The sequence below is a fragment of the Scleropages formosus genome, chromosome 1 (assembly GCF_900964775.1).
Source record: "Scleropages formosus chromosome 1, fSclFor1.1, whole genome shotgun sequence".
Taxonomy (NCBI): Eukaryota; Metazoa; Chordata; class Actinopteri; order Osteoglossiformes; family Osteoglossidae; genus Scleropages; species Scleropages formosus.
Window position 1 is genome coordinate 53,153,738 of NC_041806.1, and position 27,643 is coordinate 53,181,380.

At 46.9% G+C, this 27,643-nt stretch overlaps 1 protein-coding gene across 6 annotated transcripts; it reads left to right on the top strand.

Annotated features, from left to right (window-relative positions):
- The first annotated feature begins 26 nt into the window (after positions 1–26).
- On the top strand, positions 27–27,643 carry tbc1d14 (TBC1 domain family, member 14). Of its 6 annotated transcripts, none has more exons than XM_029255542.1 (15): positions 27–88; positions 497–660; positions 5,509–6,163; positions 14,336–14,459; positions 19,125–19,243; positions 20,475–20,557; positions 20,935–21,052; positions 21,160–21,266; positions 22,310–22,390; positions 22,474–22,562; positions 23,151–23,222; positions 24,210–24,338; positions 25,042–25,151; positions 25,514–25,772; positions 26,105–27,643. In XM_029255542.1, exons 2-15 carry the CDS (start codon positions 603–605, stop codon positions 26,159–26,161), a joined length of 2,061 nt encoding a protein of 686 aa, XP_029111375.1. In that variant the 5' UTR covers positions 27–88; positions 497–602; the 3' UTR covers positions 26,162–27,643. The 6 variants fall into 6 exon arrangements, with proteins under 6 accessions (XP_029111375.1, XP_018585867.2, XP_018585868.1 ...); XM_018730351.2 differs by having other exon boundaries at positions 48–123; XM_018730352.2 differs by lacking the exon at positions 27–88 and having other exon boundaries at positions 633–680.

Below are 27,643 nucleotides of genomic sequence, written 5' to 3' on the forward strand. Positions count from 1 at the left end.
GTTCACGATTAGTCGCGCCTCGCCGTCCGTCAGGTGAGCTCATCGATGCGGAGAGTCTCTGGGCTCGATTACATCGCACTCCGGGACGGTGAGTTTAAAATGGCGACGAAGGCGGAGGGACAGGTACGGTCCGGGTTTCTTGAATTTGTAAACTTGTGTTGTGTCCGCTTTTCACCGCAGTCCAAACGGAATCTCGCGGCATGATACTTACTGTAGTTTAAGCATCGGCTTTTTTGCGGATCAACGAAGGAAAGTGACAGGTTGACTGGCGCTGAGCTCGAGTCGCCGCCGCCGTTTGACAGAAAAGAAAAGTGAACAGAAGTGAAGTGACACTTTTTTTGTCGACTTAGTTATGCCATAACTGGCCCTCGGCTCGAGTAGCCGCGCTACGCGGCCCTTCTCTCCTCTTTTCCGCTGCCAGATAATCACGCGCGCTGACTGCTTCGTTAGTCTTGCTTCATTTAACGGACTTTCTCCCTCTCTTTTCCGGCCGAAGCCGCGCTGACGCCGCACGCGCCCGCCGCCGCCGCGCCCCCCCATGGACCCGCCAACCTGCCGACCTCACCTCCCGGCGGTGGCGCGCGCGTGACTCGGGTAGCAGCATGGCGCATGCGCCCGGCGGGACCCTCGACCTGAGCGCGGCGCGTGGGAGCGCGGACGGTGAGTGGAGCGAGCAACAGGTTGGTTGGGGGGGGGGAGGTCCGCGTCCCGAAGACACGCGCGCGCATTTTGTACGCTTCCTTTAAAGTTCAGCGTATTCATTAATAATATTCGGGGGAGAATAGATTTGCGTGCGCGCGCGTATAAAATGCTACCTGGGCCAGTAGGTGGCGCGGTAGTTGGAGCTGCAGTGTTGTGCTGGAAGCACCTGCTGCTGCTGTGCCCTTTAGGAAACTTCACCCTGATGTGACACCAAATGGCCCCGCTGCCTAAATGGGTAAATTAGTGTAACTTCACATTCAGTGTAAGTGGCTTAGAGAAAAGTATACATACATGTAATTAAGTGCTGTTATTCACCGGAAGTATGTAGCTATAGACATTATTTTAATGATATTTGGGGGGATGCTTGTATTCAAGGTAACTTACCTTATTATTCTTATACAATATTAGTATTTTAATTCAGTATCTACTTATCTAAGTTCACTCAATCTAGGCTTGAAATGGTTTTTTAAAATATATTTTACATAAATGCACACATGCATGTTTGTACATCTTAGAGTAATATTGTTTCATGGCTGGTTAGTTTGTCCTTACCCTGCTCTCCTGATTCTTATACCCCCCTGACACCCAAGACCTAAAGGGCTCAGGTGTCCTCAGTGGCATTGTTCCCTCACAGAAAGCTGAGATGTTGCTAAGGCTCAGACATGTCTATGAATAAAACATCCCCAGGTCAGGGAAGGCTTTGAACCCACTGCTGCTCTTATCCATTTCTCTAACAAAGTATGGCCTTCACGTCAGTTTGGAGTCCAGGGCCAGTACGAGGTGTACTGGTTAGAGCTACTGCCTCCTGACTCTGAGGTCCCAGGTTTGAATCCCTCCTCCTGTTGTGGTGTCCTTGATAAATGTGCTGACTCTGATATGATACAAGAGGCATATTGGTAAAATTTACCCTGCTCTGTAAGTGGTGAAAGCTGCTTTGTGGAAAAGGGTCAAATGAATGACTAAACGTAAGTTGGTTTGCATAAGAATACCATAGTGCATATTGTCATCTTACCTTTTCAACTCCTATGCCAAAGCAGTATTTTGTAGAACTAAGCTATCAGAAGAAAAAGTTGCTGTAACTGTTGGAGGCAGAAGCGGAAACAATTTGCAATATGCTGATGATACGACGTAGTTAACTAGTAACAAAGAAGACATGCAATATTTATTAAGGAAATGAAAGCTGTAATGTGGGTCTAGAAGTAAACATCAGAAAGATGAAAATCAAGTTCAGAAAATATTGAGAATTTTTGCGCTTGATGATGAAGATATAAAAATTGTGAAAAACTTCAACCTGCTGGGCTCTGTAAACGATTAAGCAACTAGCAGTGAAGAAATTCTCCGTTGGATTACTCTAGGCAGAGTATCAATGAAAGCTCTTGATAAGGTGTTCAAAAACAAAGACATGACAATCCAGACCAAGATTAGGCTTGTTCAAGCGCTTGTTTTCTCAATAGTCAACTATGGATGTGAAAGTTGGACGGTGCGGAAACAAGACAGAAAGAAGATAGATTCATTCGAACTTTGGTGTTGGAGAAGGATATTGTGTGTTCCATGGACAGCCAGAAGAACCAACAAGTTGACTGTAGAAGAGATAGTCAACCATGTCACTTGAAGCTGTCAGTGAAACTGCACCCATCATACTTTGGCCATACGATTAGAAGAGAACGATTGTTTGAGAAGGATGTCATGACCAGAGAGACTGAAGGAACAAGGAGAAGAGGAAGACCTGCAATGAGATGGCTTGATACGTTAACAAGAATGGGACAACGTTGGAAGAGCTTGCCGAACTAGTACAAAACCGATTTCTTTTTAGATCTTCAGTTCATCAAGTCACCATGACTTGAACTCGATGGCACTTAACTAACCATAGTGCTGCACAGCTGAGCACAAGTGATAAAGGAAGAAATTGTAACATAATGATTTACAAGCAGCTAAGGCAACTGACAGCTGAGATTTATTTGGGGGGGGGGACTGGTGATCTGAGTAGCAGTAACTGCCCTCCCCTCCTGGCCTTTCAGGTGTGGTTTGCTGGGCCATATAGCATTGGTATTGGTGGGGGAATGCTAGTCTACTCTTCAGGCTGCTCATGTGGTGGGTGTCACCGTGCAGTAGCAGAAGGATGTGTGCAGAACATCGTCACTCCCCCTGCAGCTCCTCACAGAAGAAGCAGGGCTGATGTTACAGAGGAGACATGTTGGCATCTGATACAGGCACCATGGTGTAATACCTGTAATATAACCTAAAGCTTGGGGATGAAATTAACAGTAACTTGGAACACAGTACAGTAAATTGATGGGCTGAAGGAGGAGCATTGTTCTCTCTTTCACACACACATCTGAATGAGTACGTGAGCTGAGAAGATGCGATGCAGCGACTGCAATCCTAGCTATGCAACCTTAGCACTTTACTCACGAGCTGTGGAAAAATGACTGGGTCTGGTGAAGTGTGTTGTGACGCAGATTTCACCACATTATCAGTAGTGTTTCAGGAGAGATGAACCGGCCTATTTTTCGTTTGGTGTGGCTACAGAACAGGATTTTCTCGTTTGCACCGGATTGTAGTTCTGTATTTGTGATTAACCGGCAAAATCCTATAATGAGCCCATTGCATCACTGCCTTTGTTCCGTCTCACGTTACTGATGTTCAGTCAGTGCCGAGTGTTGCTCTCCCTGGTGGTTGTGCTGTCGTGTACCTGCCGCACCTCCTCCTGTGCTCGCTTTACACGCCCTTCGTGTTTCTAGACTGCTTTTGTCGGTGAGCTGTGTGTGTGTGTGTTTGTGTGTGTGTGTGTGAGAGAGAGAGAGAGAGAAAAGGGCTATTTGTCTGAAGGGAACTGCCACAGCTCTCACACGCACGCGGGGGCTGCGTTATCGTCCAAGGCTACGGTGCTGCGCTGGCCCTTGTTGACGTGCCGCAACTTGTCAACTGTCTAGGGGCCTTCTGAATAACCGCCCAGACCTGCCGCCACTGCAACAGCAGCAGTTGGTCAGTTGTTTTCCCTGGGACCTTCGCCAGTCTCTCCTCACTCTCCTGTTCCTGCTGCTCATCAGCATCGAAGCGGCCAAGCGATTGTGCTGCATGTCATCTCTGATCCTTTGCTGGCAGGGTAAAGGCACAGAGTCCAGGCAAGGAGTGTGTTGCTGCGCTCAGCCCTCAGCGTAAGGCCGCGTGCGCCGAGTCCCTCTCGCCTTTGCGCCACTGGAAGGTTTGGCAGCCTCTTGCTGAACTGTAACGTTGCTCTTATTCTTTGTGTTGTCATGACAGCTGCTCTAGGTTTGCTGTCTGCCAGTGAAGACACAGAGATGTACAGAGTACTGTATTTCCTGCCGGGCTTCAATGTCCAGCTGCAGATATATCGCGCTCTTTTTGTTCCTTTATTTATGGCAATGTGCTGCCCTGTTGCAAAATGACTCTTGCAATGTCCTCTTGTCACCTTATATGTAATTGGTGTTGGGTTTTTACTAAACGCTTGCAGGATCTGCTTTTTGGAATGTGCTGCTGTTCGTCCATTGGAGAAACTTCAGCAAGTCAGGTGCTTTAACTGACGGCCGCTTTAATTGTTCATCTAAATGATTAAGTGGTGTTTTCCAGAAAATATTTGGCGCTCATGTGCCACGTTTCCATGGAGTATTGCGTTACTGGCTGGTGGCGTCACAGGAAATGGCACAACTGTTGAGCCACAGTTCTACTAAAGTTACCATTTGTAGTTTTCCTCTGGATGGCATTTTCACAACATCCTTGGTGTAATAACTGTTAAAATGTTGTCGTCATTCCTTGACGCCTTTACTGAGCAACTTGTACACAGAGATCACAGGCTTCGCCTGGCAAGGTGTCTGCTCTACATTTACCTGCATTCATTGAGGAAGGCTTTTATGTAACTTGGAGTAAACAAGAGTGCCTTTAGCCACAGATTGAGAGTTATAGATGCAAACACCTGCTTCTTGAAGCGCAATCAGTGTGTCCTATACCGTGGTACAAAGTAGCTCTATGTAGAACTGATAGAAAACACAGAAGTTATTGTGACAGATGCTGTGATGTGAGTTTATGGAGCAGTTAGATCAGGAGAAAAGTGGCTCTGAAGGAGATGGGTTTGAGACCCTTCTTGGATGTTTAAAAGGGTTTAGCAGCTCTGAAGGACAGGGGGAGTTCATTCCACCAAAACCCTTGCATCTTCTGGCCTGAGTCACATGCATCAAGGAGCAGAAGATGCTACAGGGCTCTCAGTGCTCCTGGGTTTGTCCTTTCAGTATGTGGAGTCGCTCAGTGCTTGATTGTTCTTTTTACCTCTTCTTCTGAGGCATTTAACCATTTTCCACACACACTTTACTCTTTTTTTATATTCCTGCAGCTTCAAGTTTAACAACAGCCTTCTTGTGTTTGAGTCCAGTTGTGACTAACCCATGTGTGCATCACAGTGCCTCTGCCCAGTGGTTCAGGCTCTTTTTGCAAAGTAGTTAAATCCGCACGCGCATACGTTTTAAAGTCTTTGGAATCCCCCACGTTGGAGGCACAGCCTCCAGTGTGTCACTTTCAGTTCCCCCTCTTGCTTTTAACACAGACAACTGCATTTGGAAGAGTGAGGATCTTTGAAGTTGTATAACTAAGGTAAAATATCTAAGCTGTACAGCCGAGCGAGCGGATACTTATTCTCTTCAGAAGGATTTTTCTCTTCTTGTTGTACAGTTTCATTTGTTTTACAGTACTGGCTTCTTTTCCTATGTGTTGGCTTTTTTCACCCTTAGTTTGTGCTGTGATTCACGGGAGCTATCTATATCGGTCATCTAATTTCATTGTTTCCTGTGGCAGGTGTGTTGCCGATGCCCCTGATGCCAAATGGTGTCGTGACGGAGCTGGTGGGTGACCTGCCGGCCCGGTCCTGCTCCCTCTCGCTCCCCCACTACAGGCCTTTTGGTGGAACTCGTGAGGATGACCGACAAAGCCTAGCCTCACAGGACTCGGGCATCCCCACTCTGGAGGTGACCCACCCTGAGCCTTTCCATTGCTTACGCCTGCCAGCCACAGAGGGTGGGGTCCCCGGTCGGGGGCGGGGCCAAGACGATGCACCAGCAACGCTGCCAGTGGAGCCAGCTGATGCCGGGGTGCGAAAATCCTCCACTTTCCCACGCAGCGGTTATGACTCGGCCCGACTAGCAAGCCCCGGTGCTCGCAGCACCCTGAACCGCAGCGACGACATCTCTGTGTGCAGCGTGTCCAGCCTGAGCACGGAACTGTCCGCCACGCTCTCGGTCAGCCACGAGGACATCCTGGACTTCATGGTGACCTGTGACTCCAGTGCCATTGTTACGCTGGAGACGGATGACACTCAATTCTCGGATGTATCGCTGTCATCGCCGGCGGTGCTCGGGGACTCGTGGAGCCCCCAGCGCTGCTCCCCAGAGACGGCTTCCCAGGAGGAGGGCCGGCAAAAGAAGCTGGGGCCCTTGGCGAGCTTTTTCAGCAGGTACGCCAATGCAGAGTCTCCATCTAGTGACACTTGCACATGTGGGCCCTGCCTCATGCCCTCTCGCTACAGCAGACAGCACTACCTATTGGTCTGAAAAGAGCACTTCACCAGCTGCTACTCTCATTTGAACTCTGCAGTACCCATACCATTGAACTTTCCCATTTATTTATTTGTTCAGCAGACACTTTTCTCCAAAGTGACTTCCAGTGAACACTGTGTAGTTGTATCAGCTCACACCTTATTCACCAAGGTAACTTACACTGCTAGATGCACTAGTTACAATGAGTTACTTATCCCTATACCAATGAAACACACTTTCTTTCTCTCACACACACACTCTCTCTCTCACACACACACACACAATAGGTGATTTTCCTGTCACAAATCCACCTAAACGGCATGACTTTGGACTGTGGGAGGAAACCCACCCAGACTCCAGGACAGCTGGTAGCGTAGTGGTTAGAGCTACTGCCTTTGGACCCAAAGGTCATAGGCTCGATCCCCACCTCCAGCTGTAGTACCCTTGAGCAAGGTACTTACCCTAATTTGCTCCAGTAAAATTACCCAGCTGTATAAATGGGTAAATGATTGTAAGCATGTAATAATTGTGACTTAGCATTGTAAATTGCCGTGGAGAAAAGCATTAGCTAAATGAATAAATGTAAATGTAAACATGCAAACTCCACATAGACTGAGTGGGAGTCAAACCCATGTCCTCTTGCACCACGCAGGCGTTGAGACCACCGTACCCTCAACTCTGCACAATCCGCACCCATTCGCGCTGTTGTGTAGCAGACCAGCAGGCTTGTTAACACACTCCTGCACCACTAATAATTTGATGTCTATTCATAGAACCTGTTACGTTATATGGTTTGATCTCACCCTATTGCTTACACTGAATATGCCTTCCTTCCATTGTAGCCTATGATCAGTTTAATTATCAATGATTTATCAACCCTTTATCTGAATTCAGCACTAATTTATTCCCACATTACATCCCTGCCCACACCTGCTGCAGCCCTGAGTATCAGGGCTCCCATCTACTGTAGTTGTGCTTAAAAGGCAGCCGATGCGCAAGAGAAGAGCTCGGTGTGAAGAGACCTGGTATCGCTCTGCCCTTGTACCAGTACTTACAGCTCAAGTCTAGCTGGGTGTGCACTCACTAAATTCAGCTGAGTAACTGAGTGAAAACTGGTTGTGTTTTACCTCTGCTACGTAAACTTTGTTGCATAATTACCTGTTTGTGCAAACGTTGCTTTTTCTGGTCACCACTGGGTGACTGCTGTGTTGTGAAAGCTCTGTAATGCTTAGAGCTACTGCCTTTGGACTCAAAGGTCACAGGTTCGATTCCCAGTTCCAGCTGTCGTAAGCTTCAGCAAGGTACTTACCCTGAATTTCTCTAGTAAAAATTACCCAGCAGTATAAATGGTTAAATACTTGTGAATACTTTAACATTGTAAGTTGCTTTGGAGAAAAGTATCAGCTAAATGAATAAATCTATGTATTTTACCTTGTCAAAATTTGCATCAGAAATGTTATTTGTAGAATTTATGTTTGGAGGGTGCAGAGCGAGCTCTGTCTTGGCTACATCTGCACAATGATAACAGGTCTCAGGGATTTTCATAAAAGCTTTCTCTGATCTTCAAGTTGGAACATGTCAGGGATCTTGTTTTTGTTTTCCCAGCATGGCTGACATGTTGCTTGTGTATCCTGGGCTGGGTTAGTGACATTACTGCTCTTGTGGAGGCTCAGGTGTGGTTATTACATTTTTTGCCCTATTATGTTATGTTGGAACTGGCAAACCTTTTTGCTGCTGTTTGTATTCTTCCCATTGCACTCATCCATCATATGTTTTGAGGTTTTTTTTTTTTTTTTTTTTTTTTCCCCCCCCCTTCTTTCCCCTTCCCTCTTGAGAGATTTCCTCTTTGCGGTGTAGAGATCATGGTAAGGTGTAAAGTGTAGTTCTGTGGCATTTCCTGTGGAGGCAGAGAGCATCATGTGTACATTGTCCTTGTTCGCATGTGGGCAAAACGCCACCTCTCCCTCCCTCCTCTGTGGGCTCACCACTCTGAAATGTGGCCTCACCTTACCTGGGAATGATGCTGACAGGCAGCGGAGGCTCACCTGACCAGCAGGAGGGCAGAGTGTTTGGCGCTGAGTGTAAGACACGAAACATGAGGGAAGGCTTGCTTTTATGTCCCCGACCCCACCTGTGTGTGCTTACTTTCTCATTATACTCTAATGCTCAATGTATTGCTTTTAATTTCAGTAATTGGTCATTATGAACAGAGCAAATCTTAAACTAGTACAACCCCTGGCAAAAATTATGGAATCACCACACTTTGAGCATGTTTACCCAACTTTTTTTTTTTTTTTTTTTTTAACTTCATAGCAAATAAACAAATCACAGATACAACACAAAACATTTTTTTTTTGTTTAATAGCTGGACATTCTGGCTTTGTTGAACATACCTCAAACAAATTAAATTAATGGCTTTTTTTTTTTTTTTTTCCCAAATCAAGTAGAGGAAAAAATTATGGCATCATCAACAAAAAAATACAGTCAATACTTTGTCGTTCCTCCTTGGGCTTTTATGATGGCCTGGGTTCTTTGAGGCATTGACTTCACTAAGGAAAAACAATATTCTTCATCAGTCTGGTTCCAAATATCTCAAATAGCCGTTAACAGATCAGCTTTGCAGGATGGAGTCTTGTCATGGACCAGTTTCCCCCCCCCCCCCAATTTTCACCATAAATTTTCAATCAGATTGAGATCTGGGCTGTTTGTTGGCCATGTCATTGAGTTGATATGCCTTTCCTGAGGAAAAGCTTTAACACTCTTTGCTCTGTGGCAAGATGCATTATCATCCTGAAAAATTACTTCATCACCAAACCTATTTTCTATTGATGCAATGAGAAAAGTGTCCAGAATTTCAGTGTACACCTGGGCATTGACTGCTGAGGTCGTGATTGCCATCTCACCTGACATGCAACCCCATATCATGAATGACTGGGGAAATTTTATTGTTTTCTTGAGGTAGTCATCTTTATGTTTCATTAGAACGGCACCAGACAAAAGTTCCAGCATCATCGCCTTGGCCAATGCAGAGTCGTGATTCATCACTGAATATCACTTTCATCCAGTCATCCACATTCCATCATTGCTTCTCTTTAGCCTACTGTAACCTTGTTTTCTTCTGTTTAGGTGTTGGTGCTGGTTTTTGTTTTGGCTTTTCTATACGTGAATCCCATTTCTTTCAGCCGATTTCTTAGTTCTGTCACAAACATTGATTCCAGTTTCCGCCCATTTGTTTTTCATTTGTTTTGTTGTGCATTTTCTATTTTCAAGGCATATTGCTTTGAGTTTTCTATCCTGACGCTTTGACGTCTTCCTTGGTCTACCCGTATGTTTTCCTTTTATTACCTTCCCATTTTGTTTATACTTGCATCAAATTTTAGACACAGCTGACTGGGAACAATCAACTTCTTTTGCTACATTCTGTGTTGGATTTCCTTCTTGAAGTTTTATTATCTTTTCCATTGTTTCTATTGACAACTCTCTTGTTGGGGCCACGTTTCCTTTCAATTAGTCAAGTCCAACAGCTCAGTAAGCTCTCTCTCTTAACTGCAGACTAATTTGCATTTTTTGACTTGTCTGTGATTGTTTTAAAAATGCAAATACCAAGTGATTTCATTTTTTCTACTTAATTTTTTTCCCCAAATCGACATTTTTTCTGAGGTATGTTTAATGAACCCAGAATATTCAGCTATTAAACAAAAATTGTGTTCTCTTTGTGATTTGTTTGCTACAATGTAAAAAAGCTGTGTGAACATCCTCAAAGTGTGGTGATTCCATAATTTTTGCCAGGGGTTGTAGTAATTAACAAATGTACATTGATCAATTTAGCTCATACTTTAAGTGACTTGGTGTTAAGGTCCTTACACTGATTTACACAGTATGGCAATTCTAGTGTGAATTCGAGGTACTTCAAATCAAGGGAACTACAGCAGGAACATGGATTTCAGCATGAATGTAACCACTGTGCTGCCTGCTGTCCTACTGCTAAAATTATCTATTGCTTATGTACTAATTTGTTCTGATTTACAAATATTGAAATGAGAACATTTTGGCAGCTCAGTCAAGCCTGTTTTTTAACCTTCCAACATGTGTGTGTCTTGTCACATGTTGGGTGACGCTCTACTGGTATTGCAGCCAGTTTGCAGCATACACGTAACGTGATTGATTAGTTGTATGGACCATTTGTGATTAAAGAAGCAAACCGGTCTACATGGAACTGTGCTGTGCCAGGTGTTACGCACGCACGCTTGCAGGGTTAGCAGGTCTAGGAACAGGCTTGAAGACACTATCAATGGCAGGTCTGAGAAGGTGGCAGCGACGGGGCTGGGATCCGGGACCCCTGCACAAATGTGGGAATGAGCTAAACCATTTCAAAAGTTCATTAAAGGCCTCGTCTGGGTGCGAGGAAGTGAAAACATCTTTGGTGTGAAAAGACACAGGGAAAGGCTGCTTTGGCCTTGCACTGATACTTCCATTTTTCAGTCCTGTCTGACTTTGTATGGTAACATCTTTGTATGGTAATTCACCTTTACCCACAATCAGCAGAGTATTTGCTGAAGATATTGAGCTCAAGGTCACAGAAGTAGTTGCCCTCCTGGGATGCTGAGCCAGACCCTTTCAATGACAAAATGAGTTTTTCAGTTTGTACACCATCAGCCGTGGTGAGTGGGAAGCCTGTGTAGCACAGGGTGTGCTCCTGTTGCATAGCAGATGAACAGATGTAACATAACCACAGCTAGCTGTGTAAACCTGCCAGAATGCTCAGATAAATAAACTTTAATGCTCGTGCATGATTGGTTCAGTTAAAATTATGTTGCGTCTGGTGCAGTATACTACTGTCTGTCTGTGTGGTGAGTGGTAAGGGATGCAGCTGCTGTTCTGCAGAACTTGGGTGGAGAGTTGCTGAGTTACAGGTGTAACACACACACGGGGTATTTTGGCTTTCACGCAACTGATGGAGCTAAATTAATTCCATTAACAAGTCTGGGGCTCTTTGGTCATTAACTGTGTGGGGGGGGGGTCCTTCTCTTCCTTTTGTGTGTGCCGTTGTTCCACCACAACTCAACATACAGAGGCGTGAAAGATCCAAATAATGAAACACCCCCTGGTTCTGGGCTCAAGTGTCATAATGTTTACAAATTAAAGATATGAGTCCTTATAGAAAGTGTGCCGTTGTGCGCATTTCTTTTTTTTTTTTTTTTTTTTTTCTCCCCCCCCTCCTCTCCTCCTTAAATATACAGTGAGTGTAAGGATGGCAGTGTCTCTTTTGAGAAACCCCCTTACTTTCCAGACTTCCTCAATGCCCCTCCCCCCAATGTTTTTGCTGCCGGAGTCTCCCTTAATTAAGGGAAGTAAAAGTTTTACACGTGTTTGTCCTTGGCCGGCCCCCTTTCGCTTCCTCGTACACACCTCTCTCCTTTGCCTTTGCGCTCCTCCCCTGTGCTGCTCACACTAAGTACACGGCTATCGTGGTTCTCGCTCTGCGTGCCGTGTCACCTTCGAGCCTCAACGTGTCCAACTGCGCTCTGATCGGGACTATGACTACCCCATCGCTCCTCTTCCTCCTGGACGGGTTCGTACACACTGCTCCCTTCTCTTCCCTTTTGTCTTATTTTTTATTTTAAATCTTTCACGGGTGGTCTCGGGCACTGACTGCTGCACCCGCACGCTGGAAGTCACACCAGAGGATAAGGCTCTTTGTTATTTAAATACATTTTCACAGGAAGGTGAGGCCAGTCTCTGTGCATTACGTGCATTTCGTGAGAACGCTGCTCCCATCTGGTATGGGTGCAAGTGGGTTTACCACAGCTTGCAACTTCCTGTACTTCCATCTCCGAGGCCTGTGTTACCTTAGGATTGTTCAGGCAACCTGGTGCTACGCGTGTTTTGTTTTGTTTGCGTACTTCTAGCCTGACCCTGATTTCCTTAATCAAATCAGCTCTTTGGCCAGCAAGCGGCATGGTGATTGTAGAGTCAGGAGGGTGTCTGTGTTCTCCACTTTGTTCACCTGGTTGACGCCCTCGGCCGTTACGTCACGCCTGCATGTGCCCGTGCTGTGAGCAACTCGTGTGCCCTGGCAGCTGTGCTCTACAATGGACAGATTTGCTGTGACAGAAGCTGCGTTGAGGTTTTGTTTTTCCGTCAGCAGTCTTGCATATTTTCATCAAATGATTTGATAATTAGTTTTGAGGTTTGCTCATTGTACTTAATTCTTGCTTTCCCTCCGTTCCCATGAGACGCGCATGACAACGTGTGAAGCAGCCTGAGGCTGCCCTTGTTCTCACAGTGCTGCTGCACCCAGGTTCATGACAGTGGACAGAACCCAAGCTCAGGTCAGCAGGCCTGGGAGGGTTTAAGCTGAGAGGTGTGTCAAACACAGGGCTGCGGCCCTGGACACCTTTCAATTCGTGTGACGGGTTGGCTTTAACTTTGAGGATGTGGCCCAGTGAACTGGCTCTGCTTGTGGATCTGGAGCGCTTGATATGCATTGGTTGCGCCGCTCTGTTTCTGGCCTACGGAGAACGTACGAATGTAGGGCCCAGGCGATGAAGGGGACCATCTCTGAGGGCTTGGCGACGTGCAGGAGCTGGGTGGCTCTTTGAACTCGGATCGCTGTTATGTGTCACTACACAGCTCTGTCTTTCTGTGTGACCCACATGTTGATCATAAACCACAATAACATGGAAAGATTCATAACCTTTTCCCTTTGAATGGCAGAAATGCTGAAAGTGGCCTTTGACATGTGCAGGGTTTTGTGTACCAGTGTTGCCTACTATGCGTTGTAGGAAACGCACCCGAAACTCATGGGGCCTGTTGTTCTACGGGGACATGAGGAGGATGATGCTGCTTTACGTTACCTTAGTCACACCGGCAGATGTCTCTCTCCAACGGGCAGCTTGTTTGTGGCTCCTGCAATTTGACATTTTCGTCTTTGATCAGTATGTACTTTCTGTTTGTAACTTGGTTTAAACTTGGCCACTTTGAATAAAGCACATGTCACTTGAAGTAAAATAGCATATTATGCAAACAACCGAATCCTTTGCTCCCTGGGGGCACCCCCCCCAAGTAATGACTGTTACATTGTCCTGACACACTGCCCCCCTGTTTTATTTTATTGCTACTCCTAGTGCTCATACTTTGTGTAAATACTTTCTGCTCACTGTAAAGTACATGTCCTCTATGGTTTTGTTTTTGCATTGTATATTATATGTAAAATATTTTCATTAGTATTGTCGCCAGTCTCTCCCTGTGCGCTTTCGCACTCGTTTGTCTGTCTGAACATACAGTGTACTGTGTTACAATGTGGCACGGATGCTCAAAAAGAAACAAAATTTAATTCCCTGCGCGTAACTTGCCTACAGGTGGAACACCAGGGTTCACTTTTACTTGTTGCAGGCAGTTCAAGCATTTTGATGCGCTTCTACCAAAAGGACTACGTGGTCTGCTCCTTTTTGCAGCAGTGTTGCATTAGGGGTAGGCTGGTGGAGCAGTTGCTGCTGTTGCTGACTCCATACCATAACTCCTGATTAGTGACCAGCGAAATCCTATTTATAGTCAGCGATGGATAAGCTGGAGAAGTTGCACCACAGCTCTTTGGATTCGATAAACTTGTAGATGCTGTCCTGCACTGCAGTCCCAGTCTGAACAGTCTCTGCTTCCACTGTGGTCTGCAGTTTGCTTTTTATGAGCTGAAACTTTGACCAGCAACCTTATGTCCATAGAAGAGTACTTTTATAACTGAAAGTGGTGCAATGAAAGAATACGTGTGGTCCCTGCTGTACGCTGCCCTCCTATACATTGTTTTGCAGGCAGAGCTTCCTTATTGGTGCTCATGTCTCCTAATGAAACACTTCATCTCCTCAAATGCATTGTTTGAGCGACACAAGGTGCATCTTAACTCAAAGGTATGAAGATGAGTGTTTTTTTTATGATGAAGAAACTCTTATGAACTGTTTGAAGGAAATGGTTTACCAGGGCTGTGCTGTTGCACTTCTCTCCATGATGTGATTGACCTCATGGTTATGGGTGCTACAGCAGGCCTGTCCTCACAAGTGTGCTAACTGCCCTTCCACTTCTCCTGCTCTGCCCAGGAACCTGTTTGCCCGCAAGGTAAAGGATGCCAGGCAGCTGCCCCAGAGAGAGCCAGGCTGGAAGCTGTTTGGGAAAGTACCCCCACGCGAGGGCTCTGCCAAAGACCCCCGCTGGATACAGAAGGTACCGGCACTATATTTTACACACAGACAGAGAGAGAGGGAATGTGTGCTGGTAAGTGGTGCTGTTTTCTTCTAGCACTTGGGTGGTGTAAGAGGATTTGGGTTCAGTACTTGCTTAGTGCATGTAGCTGGCCTTTACGTGGGTTTTTTTCCCCCTCAGTCCAAAAAAATTGTTTTCAGATGCACTGGTGACTCTTCCTTTTGTGCGTGTTGCATGTTACTCTGCTGTGTAGTTGGCTGGCTGGCTGACTGACTGATGCACCGCAGTATATCTAGTGCTGCCACCTTGGATGAAAAATGTCAACTAAGTATTACAGAGTATTTATTGAAAGTTGCTTCTTGAATAGCATCTGCTAAATTAATAACTGAAATTTACCTGTTCATATAACAGGTTAATATTTACTGGAGCAATTCAGGATCAAGAGTAGTACAGCAGTAGGAAGGATTTTAACTCAGGTCCTTTGACGAGGTAGTGGCTCTGACCACTATGCCCCCTGCTGCCCCTATGAAGTGAGCGTTACAGTACACAGAAATAAAAGTAGGTTGTTTCAGGACACTGTAGGCAAGCTTTGGTTAATGTGTGTTGCTGTCCATGTAGTTAAAGCAATAGTGAGATAGTGAGGGAGTAGTAATGATAATGTGTACTAGAAAGTAAATGTGTTTGAGGAAACATTAGTCCTGTGATGTCATTTAGCAGCCGTGTCTGTATGGTGCCTCGTTGAGCATTTAACATGGTACATTTTCTCAGCAGCTCGGTCACCATCTGTACACATCATATCACACAGTTTGTGTTAGAGCTGGGACTTCAGGCCCCGAAAACCAAGTTCTTCTCCCAGTAGTTTTGTGTAACGCAGCTTATGGTTTGCTTGACTTCTGATTTCAGTTGGGTTTAACCTTTCCTACCATTTTCCAGAACATTTTAAAATAGTTACCTTTTGAGGTCCCCTAGCAGTGATGGGCAGTGGCAGTTGGTAACCTAGTGGTTCCCACGTCTTGTCGTTGTACCCTTGATCAAGGTACTTACCATAAATTGCTCCACTTAAAGAAGAAAGGAGGAAAAAAAAAAAAAAATTACCCAGCTGTACAAATGTAGGTAGAGTAAAACTGTAGGTGGCTTTGGAGAAAAGCATCAGCTAAAGAAGTGTGTGTGTGTGTGTGTGTGTGTGTGTGTGTGTGTGTGTGTGTGTGTGTGTGTGTGAGATGGGGAGTAGCACTGAAATGTTTGTGTTTACATCATACTATGAGTAAAAATGATTTGTGTTGTGGTTGAAACACACTTGTCCCAGTCATCACTGTCTGAGCAGAAACCCAGCAGTGGGCAGTCAGGTGTACAGCTCAGCCCCGCCTCCCTGCTTTTTGTTGCCAATGGTAACCAAGGGGGGGAGGGTCACCTGACTGGAAAAGCCTGTCTGAGAGCCTTTGTCCTGCCTTAGCAACGTCTTACAGGAGGGCAGCTGAGCACCGGGCTTTCGTGGCAGTCTGACGTGTTCCTTCATTGCCTTTATTTGCCGCTCTAGGACTGTGGTGACGTCTTTCTCTGGTAGCAGTGCTTCATTGTGGCCTCTCTTTATAAACTCTCCTGTGTGGCAGAAAAGTAGATCTCCTGGCTGTCTGTGAAATTCTTTAAGTAGTTGGGGTGAAATGTTGAATTTTAAAAACATCCATCTGTTAAGCTTAGCAAGGATAATGGTAGAAAGTGTATCCTGCTTGCCTCACTGAATGAACACACACACAGTCCTCGCTCACCTAGATCACAGGGGGACAAAGGCTCAGAGTGACATCACTGGCTTAATGGATCCCTGGGGGCCGACAGGCTAATTCGACGAGAGTAGAACGGAGACGCAAGGCATTACCAGTAGATGACAGAAAGCCTATCAGGTTTTAATGAGCTGGAAGCGTCTCTGTCTCCTGGGACTCTGCCATCGATTTGTTGTCCTGAGCTCCATTCAGGCATAGCCACAGTTAGTAACGTGGCCCAGCGCTACCAGCTCACACCAAACGAGTGGGATCGGAGGGGGAAGGATAGTGCAAACAAGCGAGTGGAAGAGAAGAGTAGTAGTGTGCACGCGCGCGCACACACGCAGGAGGAGGTGGGATCCCTAATCCATCATCGCCTCCTGCTTGTGTCCCATGGTGCTGCGCTGCTGCTACTGCGGCAGCAGAGTCCTGCTGGGGTGTGTCGGCGCAGGCCCCTCGGCCCCTCCCTCATCCTCCGCGTGCTCTGCTTCTCTTTCTGATCTCCCCTCCCTTGAGCCGGACCATCGCCATCATGACAGCGGCGAGTGTTTGAACCGCCGATCGGGGCACCTCGGGAACAGCAGCGTTCATGGTGAGCAATCGGCCTGAAGCAGAAGGACTCTGTGCTGAATGCTCATCTCCTTTATGTTCCCGTTTTTCAGTCTGGGGGGGGGGGTAGTTGTTTGGCTCATCTCCTCGGGCCCTGGGAGTTGCAGCCGGTGGACTTGTTCTTTATTGCGATGGGCTAGCATCCTGCTAGCTGCTCACATGCTGGCTTTCGCACCCGGCGCTGAACTCTGCCGTCGTCTTTGGTGATGCTGCTGGGCCAGTCTCTGCTCTGCTGTGCTCTGCTTTTGGTACCTGCGCCGATTCCGCTGCTGCGTCCACGTGAGAATTTGCCAGGAAGTAAGGGTGGTGTCAGCTGTTTGAAATGCTAATTGAACTTAATGTTTGTGTGCTCTGTGGTCTGGTGTCCTTGGTCAGGGTCTTAGACATGTGACACGGAAGAACCTGAGACTAAGTTCACTGCAACATGTGCACAAGGAGGACATTTTACCACGAAGCAGAACAGAGAAGTTAATTCCCTCAGTATCTCTGATCCCTTTTCTCTGTGTTGTGTGTTTTTGTTTGTGGTCAAACAGCTGTGAGTAGCAGATGGTCTGTTTCCATAGCTGGGGTGGTGTAGCATGAAGCCTTCTTGCAGCCTTGCCCTTGAGGGGCTGCTTGGTGCAATTGATCCGGGAGCAGAATTGCTGAACAAGCAGCCTGCGGTGTGACTCTGTCAGCACGCTGCTGCTGTGTGTGCGTGCGTGCGTACATGGTCCTGCTGTTGTCCTCTGTCATCTGCCCCTTTGCATTTGTGTGCCACACTGGGAAAGGTGGGAAACGCTGTGAGAACAGCAGGTAGGTCTGGTATCTCTCGGCATCTGAGCTGTTTAAGTAGTCTCTCATTTGACTCTGCCCCAGTGTGTGTGCGCACTTTGCATGTTCTCTCCACGTCACCGTCTGTTTCTTCCAGGTATCCTCACATCCTCCTGCTTTTTAGACACGTTTTGGGTCAGGTGGTGACCTTAATTTGCCCGTGTGTGTGTGAGAGAGAGAATGATTGTACTTTTAGGACTGTGTGTTCAGCGCCTGCTTCATTAATATGAATGTGCGTCTGCGAGACCCGACTCGTGAGCTCACAGAAGACACTGGACATCAGTAACCTCTGGCTGCCCTGTGTACATGTGCCATTTTCCAGACCCCCCCCCCCCCAACACTTTTTAACATAAATGGGGGGGGGGAACTGATATGACTGATCTCTCTGTGTCTGTGATAACTACGCTGTAATACAAAATACTGTCATTTTCTGCTTCATTACGTATGATTTCATGCCCCGGTGTATCTTTTGAATGCAGTGGGTAGAAGGGGAGAAGTTTCACGGAGGTGTGCTTGTGCACAGTACTTTATCGGAAAGGGTGGCTTCAGGATGTGCTGGTGATCCAGCCCACCTGGGAGTGGGAACCTGATGGCTGGAAGCAGCTTATTTACTGGAGGTTTTTATAGTGGGAGGAGCTCCTCCCGTCCACCGCTGTCTCCTTAGCGTTCCTCATAGATTCCTGTAGCTGTCAGCACTCCCGCGGTTTTCCCTACACTACTGGAGTGACGCATGTGTCCTTTGCAGTCCTCTGTTGTCTCTGCCTCTGCTAGCATAGCTGCGCCAGGAGGCAGGACCCCAGCATGCATCCCAGGATGCTCCGGGCTGCTCACGTCTCATTTCCATCCCTGCCTGCAGCTGTCCAGATGGACCTGTGTGGCTCCGCTCTGTCTATGATACATGGACCTTTTCCCACATCCGTTGTCACTGTATAGACCAGACTCCACTCTGTCCAAAAACAGCTTCCAGAAATTTCTGCTGCAGTTTGAACAACACAGTGAGCGCATGATGCTATCCTTGCCTACGAGCACATGGTGTCAGATGCTAAAATTCGAGTGTGCAGAAGCTGCATGTTGAACAAAATGCTGTAAGTTCTCTTTACTGTGGTGGGAATGATGGCCTGTGTGTCCTGCTTGGAAGTGCTTCAGTCGTAATGCTCGTACTCTGGGCGTTCAAACGGGGTTTGGACTTGGGAATGGGCCTGCAGCGCTATCTGTTCTGCGCAGATGGGAAGTGACGAAAGTCGGATCGATCCGTCTGTCCCCAGGATGTGCAGGAAAAGTCAGAGGTTCTACCCCCGTCATGTTTTCCGCCAAAAAAACAGCAACTTCCTGGTCTCGTATACAAATACAGCACAACACTGACACTCTGTCAGGTCGTTTACATGAGGAAGGATTTTTGCTAAATCTCAATGCATCCAGACTGTTAACAGTGGGTTGTGTGTGTGGTGTGTTTTTAAATTTAAAAAAGTGTTACTATTGAGTAATGTTTGAAAATGATGTTCTGCAGGAATATGAAACTAGAAGTGGACGGCCTGGAAACCCCCCTTCCCCCAAGCAGAGCGTGAGGAAGAACCTGGACTTTGAGCCACTGTCCACCACAGCGCTTATCCTGGAGGATCGGCCAGCGTGAGTCGTCGCGTGCGCGCGCCCGCCCCCCCCCCCCACTTCCTTTTACATGACTGGGGTACCTGTAGCCCATCAGGGTGTCTGTGCCCACAGCGGCCTTGAGGGAGACGTTTGGGGAAACCCTGATGCGCAGACCTCCGTATGGACAGGGCAGAGTGGTCGCACTACTGGTGGAAAGTCCGTTACAGGGGGCAACTACCTGCAGCAGCGCAGCGGAGCGCCCTTTATTACATGTGTAGTTGTGAGAATGGAGGTTAGATTGTCCAGGAGATATTTGAAATCCTCTGACTTGCTCAGGTGTGTTTCTTAGAATATTGGGCTCCTGAGCCTGACACCTTTAAGAAACACCGTAGAGGCCTGGGGTGTTTTCTTGTGTTCTGTGACCCACTGTTAGGGCCCAGCTTTAGTTCCATCCTCCTCTTTCTGCACTTTGTCTCACTCTTTTTTTGTCTCTCAGCAGACATCTCTTGTGGAAAGTATGAAAACCATTTACGTACTTTTCACATGTCCTTAAGAAATACAGCTGTCTCCCCAGCTCCGGAGTAGAATGGTGTGAGAGCTGTTTCTCTCTTGTTTACAACCTCTCTTTCTCTCAATACAAACCCCGCAGCACAGCCCAGCCCACAGCTTTTCACACCCTGCTCACCAGAAGACAGTTTGTGAGACTTAGTCCTGCCTTGGAGGTGTTTCCTGCTGGGGCTGTCCCCACACTGCTTTGCTGGTGATCCTGTCCTGTGCAGACTAGTCTGATGCCCCACGGGCAGCACATAATGCTGCGGGAAGATGTTTGTTGGTTAATACCCTGACATCAGGGCAGTGGTTCCTAGCGGTCAAAGGAGCACTATGTGGGCTCAGAATTGCAGTGCCCTTCCACTGCACTGTAGTTTAACTCTGGTTGCAGTCTGCAGGACACTCAAAGGGTCATAACAGTCCCCAGAAAAAGTACTGTGCTCCTCCACCTCTGGCTGCTTGGTGGTCCCACTCACAAAGGGGTTCAAGGTCAAAAGTCCATAGTGCCCTCAGAGCTGCTGAATCCCTTTCATCATTCAAGAAGAATTTCAAACCCATTTTTGAGATGTTTCTCTCCTCACCTCCTGGTGAAATCCAATAACAATGACCATTTTTGCATCTCTGAAGCTTTTTGTAAAAATGAACCTCTGTAGACTTTAGAGTTGCTGGAGCAGAGAGAGATGGCTGACCTCCTCGTGTGTGTGTGTGTGTGTATCGGCAGGAACCTCCCAGCCAAGCCGGCCGAAGAGGCACAGAAGCACAGGCAGCAGTATGAGGAGATGGTGGCTCAGGCCAAAAAAAGAGGTTTGTTTCCTATCTAGGGCTTATGGTCCCTCTTGTGTTATAGATGCCTGCTACTCCAGACTCTTTGGAACAAGGGCAGTGGTAGACAGATGGGTACAGCCCAACGCAAACTAAATTTATTAACCAGTTCTGGGGAGCAAGCTTTACCAGTAGCTTTTGGGTGGATTAGGGATAGGTTTGTTTTTGTTTAAGTAAGAGCAGATATGAATACAAAGGTAAAGTGAATGTTTCCTTAATGCTGTCATGCTGTAGACCACTCCATATGCACGTAAGCCATGAACGTTAGCGGTCACACAGGGAGCTATCTGTCACTGAGATTGTAGTGTGACAAGAAGTACTGCTGCTGCTCTTGCCCTGTCCTCACCAACATCCTGCAGAGCTGAAGGAAGCCCAGAAGAGGCGCAAGCAGCTGGAGGATCGGTGCAAGTTGGAGGACAGCATTGGCAATGCAGCGCTCGTCTGGAGTCAGGAAATCCTGCCCAACTGGGAGACCATGTGAGTCCAGGCCTTGGAGTCTCGGTGTGGGTGGGTTGCTTCTGAAATTACATTTTTATGAACTTAGAACAAAGGAAGAACCAGAACCCTGTTGCCGTGCTCCACAGGTGTACATCTCGGCGGGTTCGGGAGCTCTGGTGGCAGGGTGTGCCCCCCAGCGTCCGTGGAAAAGTGTGGAGCCTTGCTGTGGGTAACGAGCTCAACATCACCCATGGTATGCCTGGCCCAGCTACACCTCTGCTTCTCTCCAGCTTATCTCTCTGGGTTTTACATACTTTACTGAACTTGTGCATATGTCTGTGCTTCTATAAAACTGTTTGCATAAGGCTAAAAACATGAGAATGACATGCAGGGTTGTAGGCTTGTGTTTGTAGTGCGCAAGTGGCCCGTCTGCAGAGCCTATGAAAGAGGTGAAAGACATCTGATCTAAGTGAACCCCCCCCCATGAATAATACACACCTGGATCACCTTTCTCTGGGACGAAGGTGTTCCAGGTACTGCTGACTTGTTGGGTGAGCAGCTTTCTTCCAGGTGCTCCAGTGGCCCGCAGTGGGCCTTAAGACAGTTGTGTTCCACAGAATCAGCGCTGGACTGAATTCTCTAAGTGAACATTAAGAAATGTTCCACACCTTAAACCCTGAAACATGGATCCCGATCACAAATATGAGGAGCTGAGTGAGAAAGTAGTGTGTCGGGTCTCATTTCAGGATCTTCCAACTGAATTCATAGTGAGCAGTGAGCTCCAGTAGGGGGCACTAGAGAGCTGCAACGAGTACAGTACATGCACTCCTGCCAAGGTTACCTAAGCAAACTGCTTTCATTAGTTGAGCGGGTTCACGCAGGGCTCGTCCGCCATCTAGGTGGTCGTGGTGTGCCACGAACTCAGTTCCTGCCAGCGTCCGGTCTGTGCTGTTCCCCCCCCCCCCCCATCTCCCCCTTGGCGAAAGCTGATCTTCCCCAGCAATTCTGGAGTATTACCACAATTTCCTATTTAGCTTTCCTCTTGCTTTTTATTAAAACTGTTAGCCACTGGCTTTCTCTTGTATATTTGACACAGTGGTCTCTGGCTGACAAGCAGGTTTTGCTGCAGCAGGGAAAGCCTGTATGTGCCCTGTGCTGTCATGTCAGCTATGTGTTTGGGTTCTGCTGCATTGCACAAGCCACTAAGTGGCACAGCAGTGCTCGCTGTCCTTCATAGTTACTTAATTGTTTGTTTTCTGTAGTTACCACAGTGACATATTTTTCCTACCTTTCCAGAGCTCTTTAACATCTGTCTGGCGAGGGCTAAAGAGAAGTGGAAATGCATGCCGATATCAGACCCAGAGGCAGACAGTGATGGTAAGGTGCCAGTTCCTTAACCACTTCTGCCCATATTGCTATTTGTATAATAACTATTCCTTTATTTGCTTGTTTTGCTGGAGGACTGTCCTTGGCAGACAAAGAGGCTAGTCTGGAGCTCATCAAACTTGACATCTCCAGAACATTTCCCAACCTGTGTATCTTCCAGCAGGTGAGTTGAAGTAAAGGTCTCGTGTTCTGGATGTACGGGCTGGCTTTACGTAGAACAGTGTGGCTCAACAGTTGGTGTAGTGGGTAGAGCTCTCTCCTTTGGACTTGAAACTCCCAGGTTCCAATCCCACCTCCTGTGGTTGTACCCTTGATTAAGGTACTTACCCTGAACTGATACTGTAAAAATTTCCCAGCTGTATAAATGGGTAAATCAGGGTAAGTATAGTAACATTGAGAGTCACTCTGGAGAACAGTGTTAATTTAATGAATAAATTGGTGTAAATGTCGTCTCTTTCAATGTTCTTGTGTTCAGTGATGAGTGTTATCATTACTAAAGTCATATTTTACCGTGCTATGTGTCTTGGTTTTTAAAATGATCTCTTATTACCTATATTATATAAAATATTACCTCTTCCTTCACTGGTGAGGTTTCGGTCCTTAATTTCATCACAAGCCACTTGTGAGATCTGAGTTGAAGGAGCTGAAACTGTTTAAATGAGCCAGTGCCCAGGGGGCTGCCTGTCTTCCTTCAGCAGGTTGTCCTGTAGATGCACCCCTGTGTCAGCGTTACCTGTGTTTGTTTCATCAGGGGGGGCCCTACCATGATGTGCTGCACAGCATCTTAGGAGCCTACACCTGCTACAGGCCGGATGTGGGATATGTGAGTTACTATTTCCGTACAACACTATAAAGAGGTTGAGGGGCATGACCGTCAGTGTTTGTTCCGTGATGCCGTGGCAGCCGAATAATACCTTTCTCAAACTTTCCTATCTCAGCTGCCTCCGAAAGGGGTTGTCTGTGTCCCTCACGCTGTTTTGCTCTGCTTGAGGTCCTGCCCAGTTTCACTCCAGTGTGGTGGTGCTGCCTGACACTGGGTTCTGGCCTCTTACACCCATGGTCCCTATGGCACACACCCCAGAGTCAGGCCAGTTTTACTGTGCTGCAGGGGTTTTTTTTTTTTTTTTTTTTAATAAAGCTGCTGCATCGCTGCACTGACCAAGTGGACGACATTTCCTCTTTGTTGTTCTTTTTATTGCTCTATTTTTGGGGCTTAGGTATGAGAGCATTTGCGAAGGTAACCTTGGCTTCGACAAGGCTCAGGGTGGTGGTGGAGCTACTACTCTGCTGTGTGCAGGAGGAAAGAATACTGGTTGCCTCCCCCCCATTCTGCGCTGCAGAAACGGCAACACTTTTCGGTGACCAACACTCCCATGTGCTGCATCAGTGGCTTCTGGGGTTTCCTTCCTGTTAATTTCAGCAAAATAACATGGCCTGAACTTTATTTCAGCATTATGAAAAACCCCTACCTATCAGAGGCAATTCAACATCATGAGTAACAATAATGTGATAGATTGGATTTGTTGATTAAAATGTACTGTAAAGTTTGTTTTAAATGAAAAGATGCTTTTTGTAAGTCCATTGAAACAGTTTATGAATTTAGAAGTCCAGTATTTGTCTAATTTCTGAGTTGGTTGTTGTTACTGAAGCTTTGTGGTTTGAGTTTGATCGTGATTGCTGCCTGGCTTGTTAGTGATTTTAGCTCTAATAAATTGTGTGACCCTAATGCAGGAGGGGTGATTGTTTGATTGTGTGTTTGTGGTCTCTGAAGCAGATGAGGCACATGTGTGTCTGTGTGCTCACTCTACAGGTACAGGGCATGTCTTTCATTGCAGCTGTGTTGATCCTTAACCTGGACACAGCAGATGCCTTTATTGCTTTCGCCAACTTGCTCAACAAACCCTGTCAGATGGCTTTCTTCAGAGTGGACCACAGCCTTGTGAGTAGTAGAGCCATCCATGCTACACACCACATTCCCTCTCTGAACAGTTGCAAGCTAGAGACCTCGTCACTCTTGTACTATAGCGGTGTGTGTTTGGAATGCTGCACCGCACACTCCGGCATGAGTCCCCAGTGCTGTGTGTTGGCCTCCCTGCACACCACCTACTTCATTTACACACTCATTCCTTGCACCGCACTACTGACCTACACGTCCGTAACCTACTTTTCTGTTTTTGCAGCTTTTTGACAGTAAATTTTACTTTTGTTCTTTTGCTACTTCAACTTGTGTGGAAAAAGTAATTGGCCCCTTCAGTAACTTGTATCACCTTTAGCTGCAATGACTGCAACTAAATTCTTCCTGTAGATGTTGACCAGGGTTTCGCTTCACTGTGGTGGAGCTCTGTCCCACTGCTCCACCCAGAACTGCTTCAGTTTGGCAACATTTGTGGATTTTGGACCACAGAGAGCTCCATTCAGCCATCACAAACGTATTGGGTCAGGACTTTGACAAGATCCACCGTTTGCCTTACTTGCACGGGGACTCCTGCAGCTGGAGCACAGTTCTTGTGCCAGTGGTGATCAGAATGGGTTCTGGTGGGAGAACCACAAACGAATGCTGTCTGGGTCAATCCAGGCCACAGTAGCTCGGGACATGAGCCATACTGTCAATTTCTTCTGACCCTGTATTCTGTCTCCTCCAGATGTTGACTTACTTTGCGGCTTTTGAAGTTTTCTTCGAAGAAAATCTACCAAAGCTATTTGCACATTTCAAAAAGAACAACTTAACTCCAGATATCTATTTAATCGATTGGTATGTCTCTACTTCTTTTGTGCTATTGCAATGACTGCTGAGATGTGCATTAGATGATCTTGATGTTAAATGCCAGTATTGATCAGCCAGGGGTTGATGATCTTAAAATAATTAATGCCTTTTTAATAGTCTTCATGTGCCTGTTGTGGAAAACGATGGTTTTATGGGGTGGGGAAAAGGGGGAAAAGCGCAGCACTTGTCTGGGTACCTTTTCACTATATTGTAATTTTCAGTGTTTAAAACTTCTTCATGGTTTATAGCAAGCTCTGACCCCCCCCACAAGCCGTAGTCTGGACAATGTTCATGTCAGTGGTGACCACCATGGCTGATCAAACTCTCCCTGTCACTTCCACCACCCACAGGATCTTCACACTCTACAGCAAGTCCCTCCCGCTGGACCTGGCATGCCGGGTATGGGACGTGTTCTGTCGGGATGGCGAGGAGTTCCTGTTTCGCACAGCACTGGGTGTCTTGAAGCTCTACGAGGACATCCTGACCAAGATGGACTTTATCCACAATGCCCAGTTCCTTACACGGCTGCCTGAGGACATCTCTGCCGATGAGCTCTTCTCTGCCATCGGCAGCATCCAGATGCACAGCAAGAACAGGAAATGGGCCCAGGTGAGGTCAGAGGTTACAAATCATGAGTGTTTCAGAGTGCTATGGACAGGAGCAGATTTTTGAAGAAAGTGTGCTTGAACGCTGAGACCAAGGAGAACACTACAGTGATTTCACACTGGGTGCTAGATGGCTGAGAAGAGCAGTTGGCTTAGACTTGACAAAAGGTTGCATCTCAAGACTAAGCTCCTTCCTTCTCCAGTGTGTGAACACACCTGGTCCTCATGCTGCATGTTCCTCTCTCTGCAAGCTTTTATATATCAGTGGGTTGAATGTAGATTTCATGTTCATTTGGTCTGATGCAATGTCCTTTAGTCTTGTTTTTCTCCTTTTAGGTTCTTCAAATGTTGCAGAAGGAGCAGGAGAAAGGCAGTCCAGTGTTGAAGCGCTGAGATCCTGGGTCCTGCACACATACACACGTGTATTTACTGCTCTATATTCACTATAATTGTACCAGAAGTTGTATTTTAAAAATACAAATACAGTAATATTTTTAAAAGGCCATTTACATGGCCTGCACCTTTTGCTGGAAAAACAAAGGTCCTGTGCAGAGGCATCAGGTTCCCGGCCCCCGAATCAGTCCAGTCCAGCTGGATCAAAGAGCTGCAAGTGCTCCTTGTGGGCCGAGGGCCCTCCAGCGGAACATCGAGTGTCCAAGGATCGAAGCCTTAAAACCCACAACTACTCCGGTTTGCTGTCCCCCGTGACCAGAGCAGATGAACCAGGACACCAACAAATGTAGGCGCCGTTCTTCCAGAATCAGGGTTTCTTCTGCATTTAGCAGCTGTCCAGTCGCTGCTGGTTCCCAACATGAACTGTCTTTCCTGCGGGACCCCAGAAGTCGTACGTGACGCAGATGCACCATCAGCACGCTGTAATTCATTATTGTTGTTTTTTGTGTTTGACATGCTTTAAGCACTTGTTTGCTCCTCTTTGAGCCTTTAGCTCTATGATGATCTGTTCTACTGTCCTGTTTTCTTTGCTCTTTTTTTTAGATTTGCAAACCAGCTGTAGTGTTTTCTGTTAATTTTTGTGTTTCAGGTTTGTCTTTTTCTACCTCTGATCGATTCTCTGCTCCTGTAGCACTACAGACACAGCACTGGTCTCCACAAAGTGAAGGTTTTCTGTACATTTCCTCTCTTGCTTGTTCTTGTGTGTTTAACTTCATCTCTGTAAATGTGTCCTGCTGTTTTGAAATTGGGTTTTACCCGAGTTCCATTGTAGCACTTTGCAGACTTGAGTCGGAAACACTGGCGGTGTGCGTGTGCGCGTGCGCGCGTGTGCGTGTGCGCGCGGCCACCAATTTCAGTGTGCAACAGAAGAAATGGACGAATGTGTGCTCATGGAGCCCCTTTGAACTGAACTGCAAAGGATGAAGCAAACAATCTGCGATGCAGCCCCTCCCCCACGGGTGCAGCATCTTTTACTCATTTACCGTGTTTATTCAGTTGGACCATCCTCTCACAAAGGTACCTTTTGCTCTACTGATTTCTGGATGAACTGGCAACATAAGACACTTTGAAGTGGAGGGGGCTGTGGGTGTCCAGCCCAAACAGTCACCTTGACCAGCAGTGTCCTGCAGCCGCACACACACATCTTCTCAGTGTTAGAGCTCAGTGCAGTTTTGACTTTGTGACGTCACTGTCATACCCACCTGTGTAGGAGGCCTCTTTGAGGAGCTCATACTTACACTGAGCTCGGGGGGGCCTGATCGTTCTGCAGCACGGCTATCAAAAGGTCTGTTGCGGTGGCGTTGCTGTGCAGGCTTTGGGTCACGGCCTGATTTCACACCAAAGTAGGAGATCCAGAGAACAGGAGGCACTGTGGCCTGTTTCTTTGCAGGTTGTGTGTGTGTGTGTGTGTGTGTGTGTGTG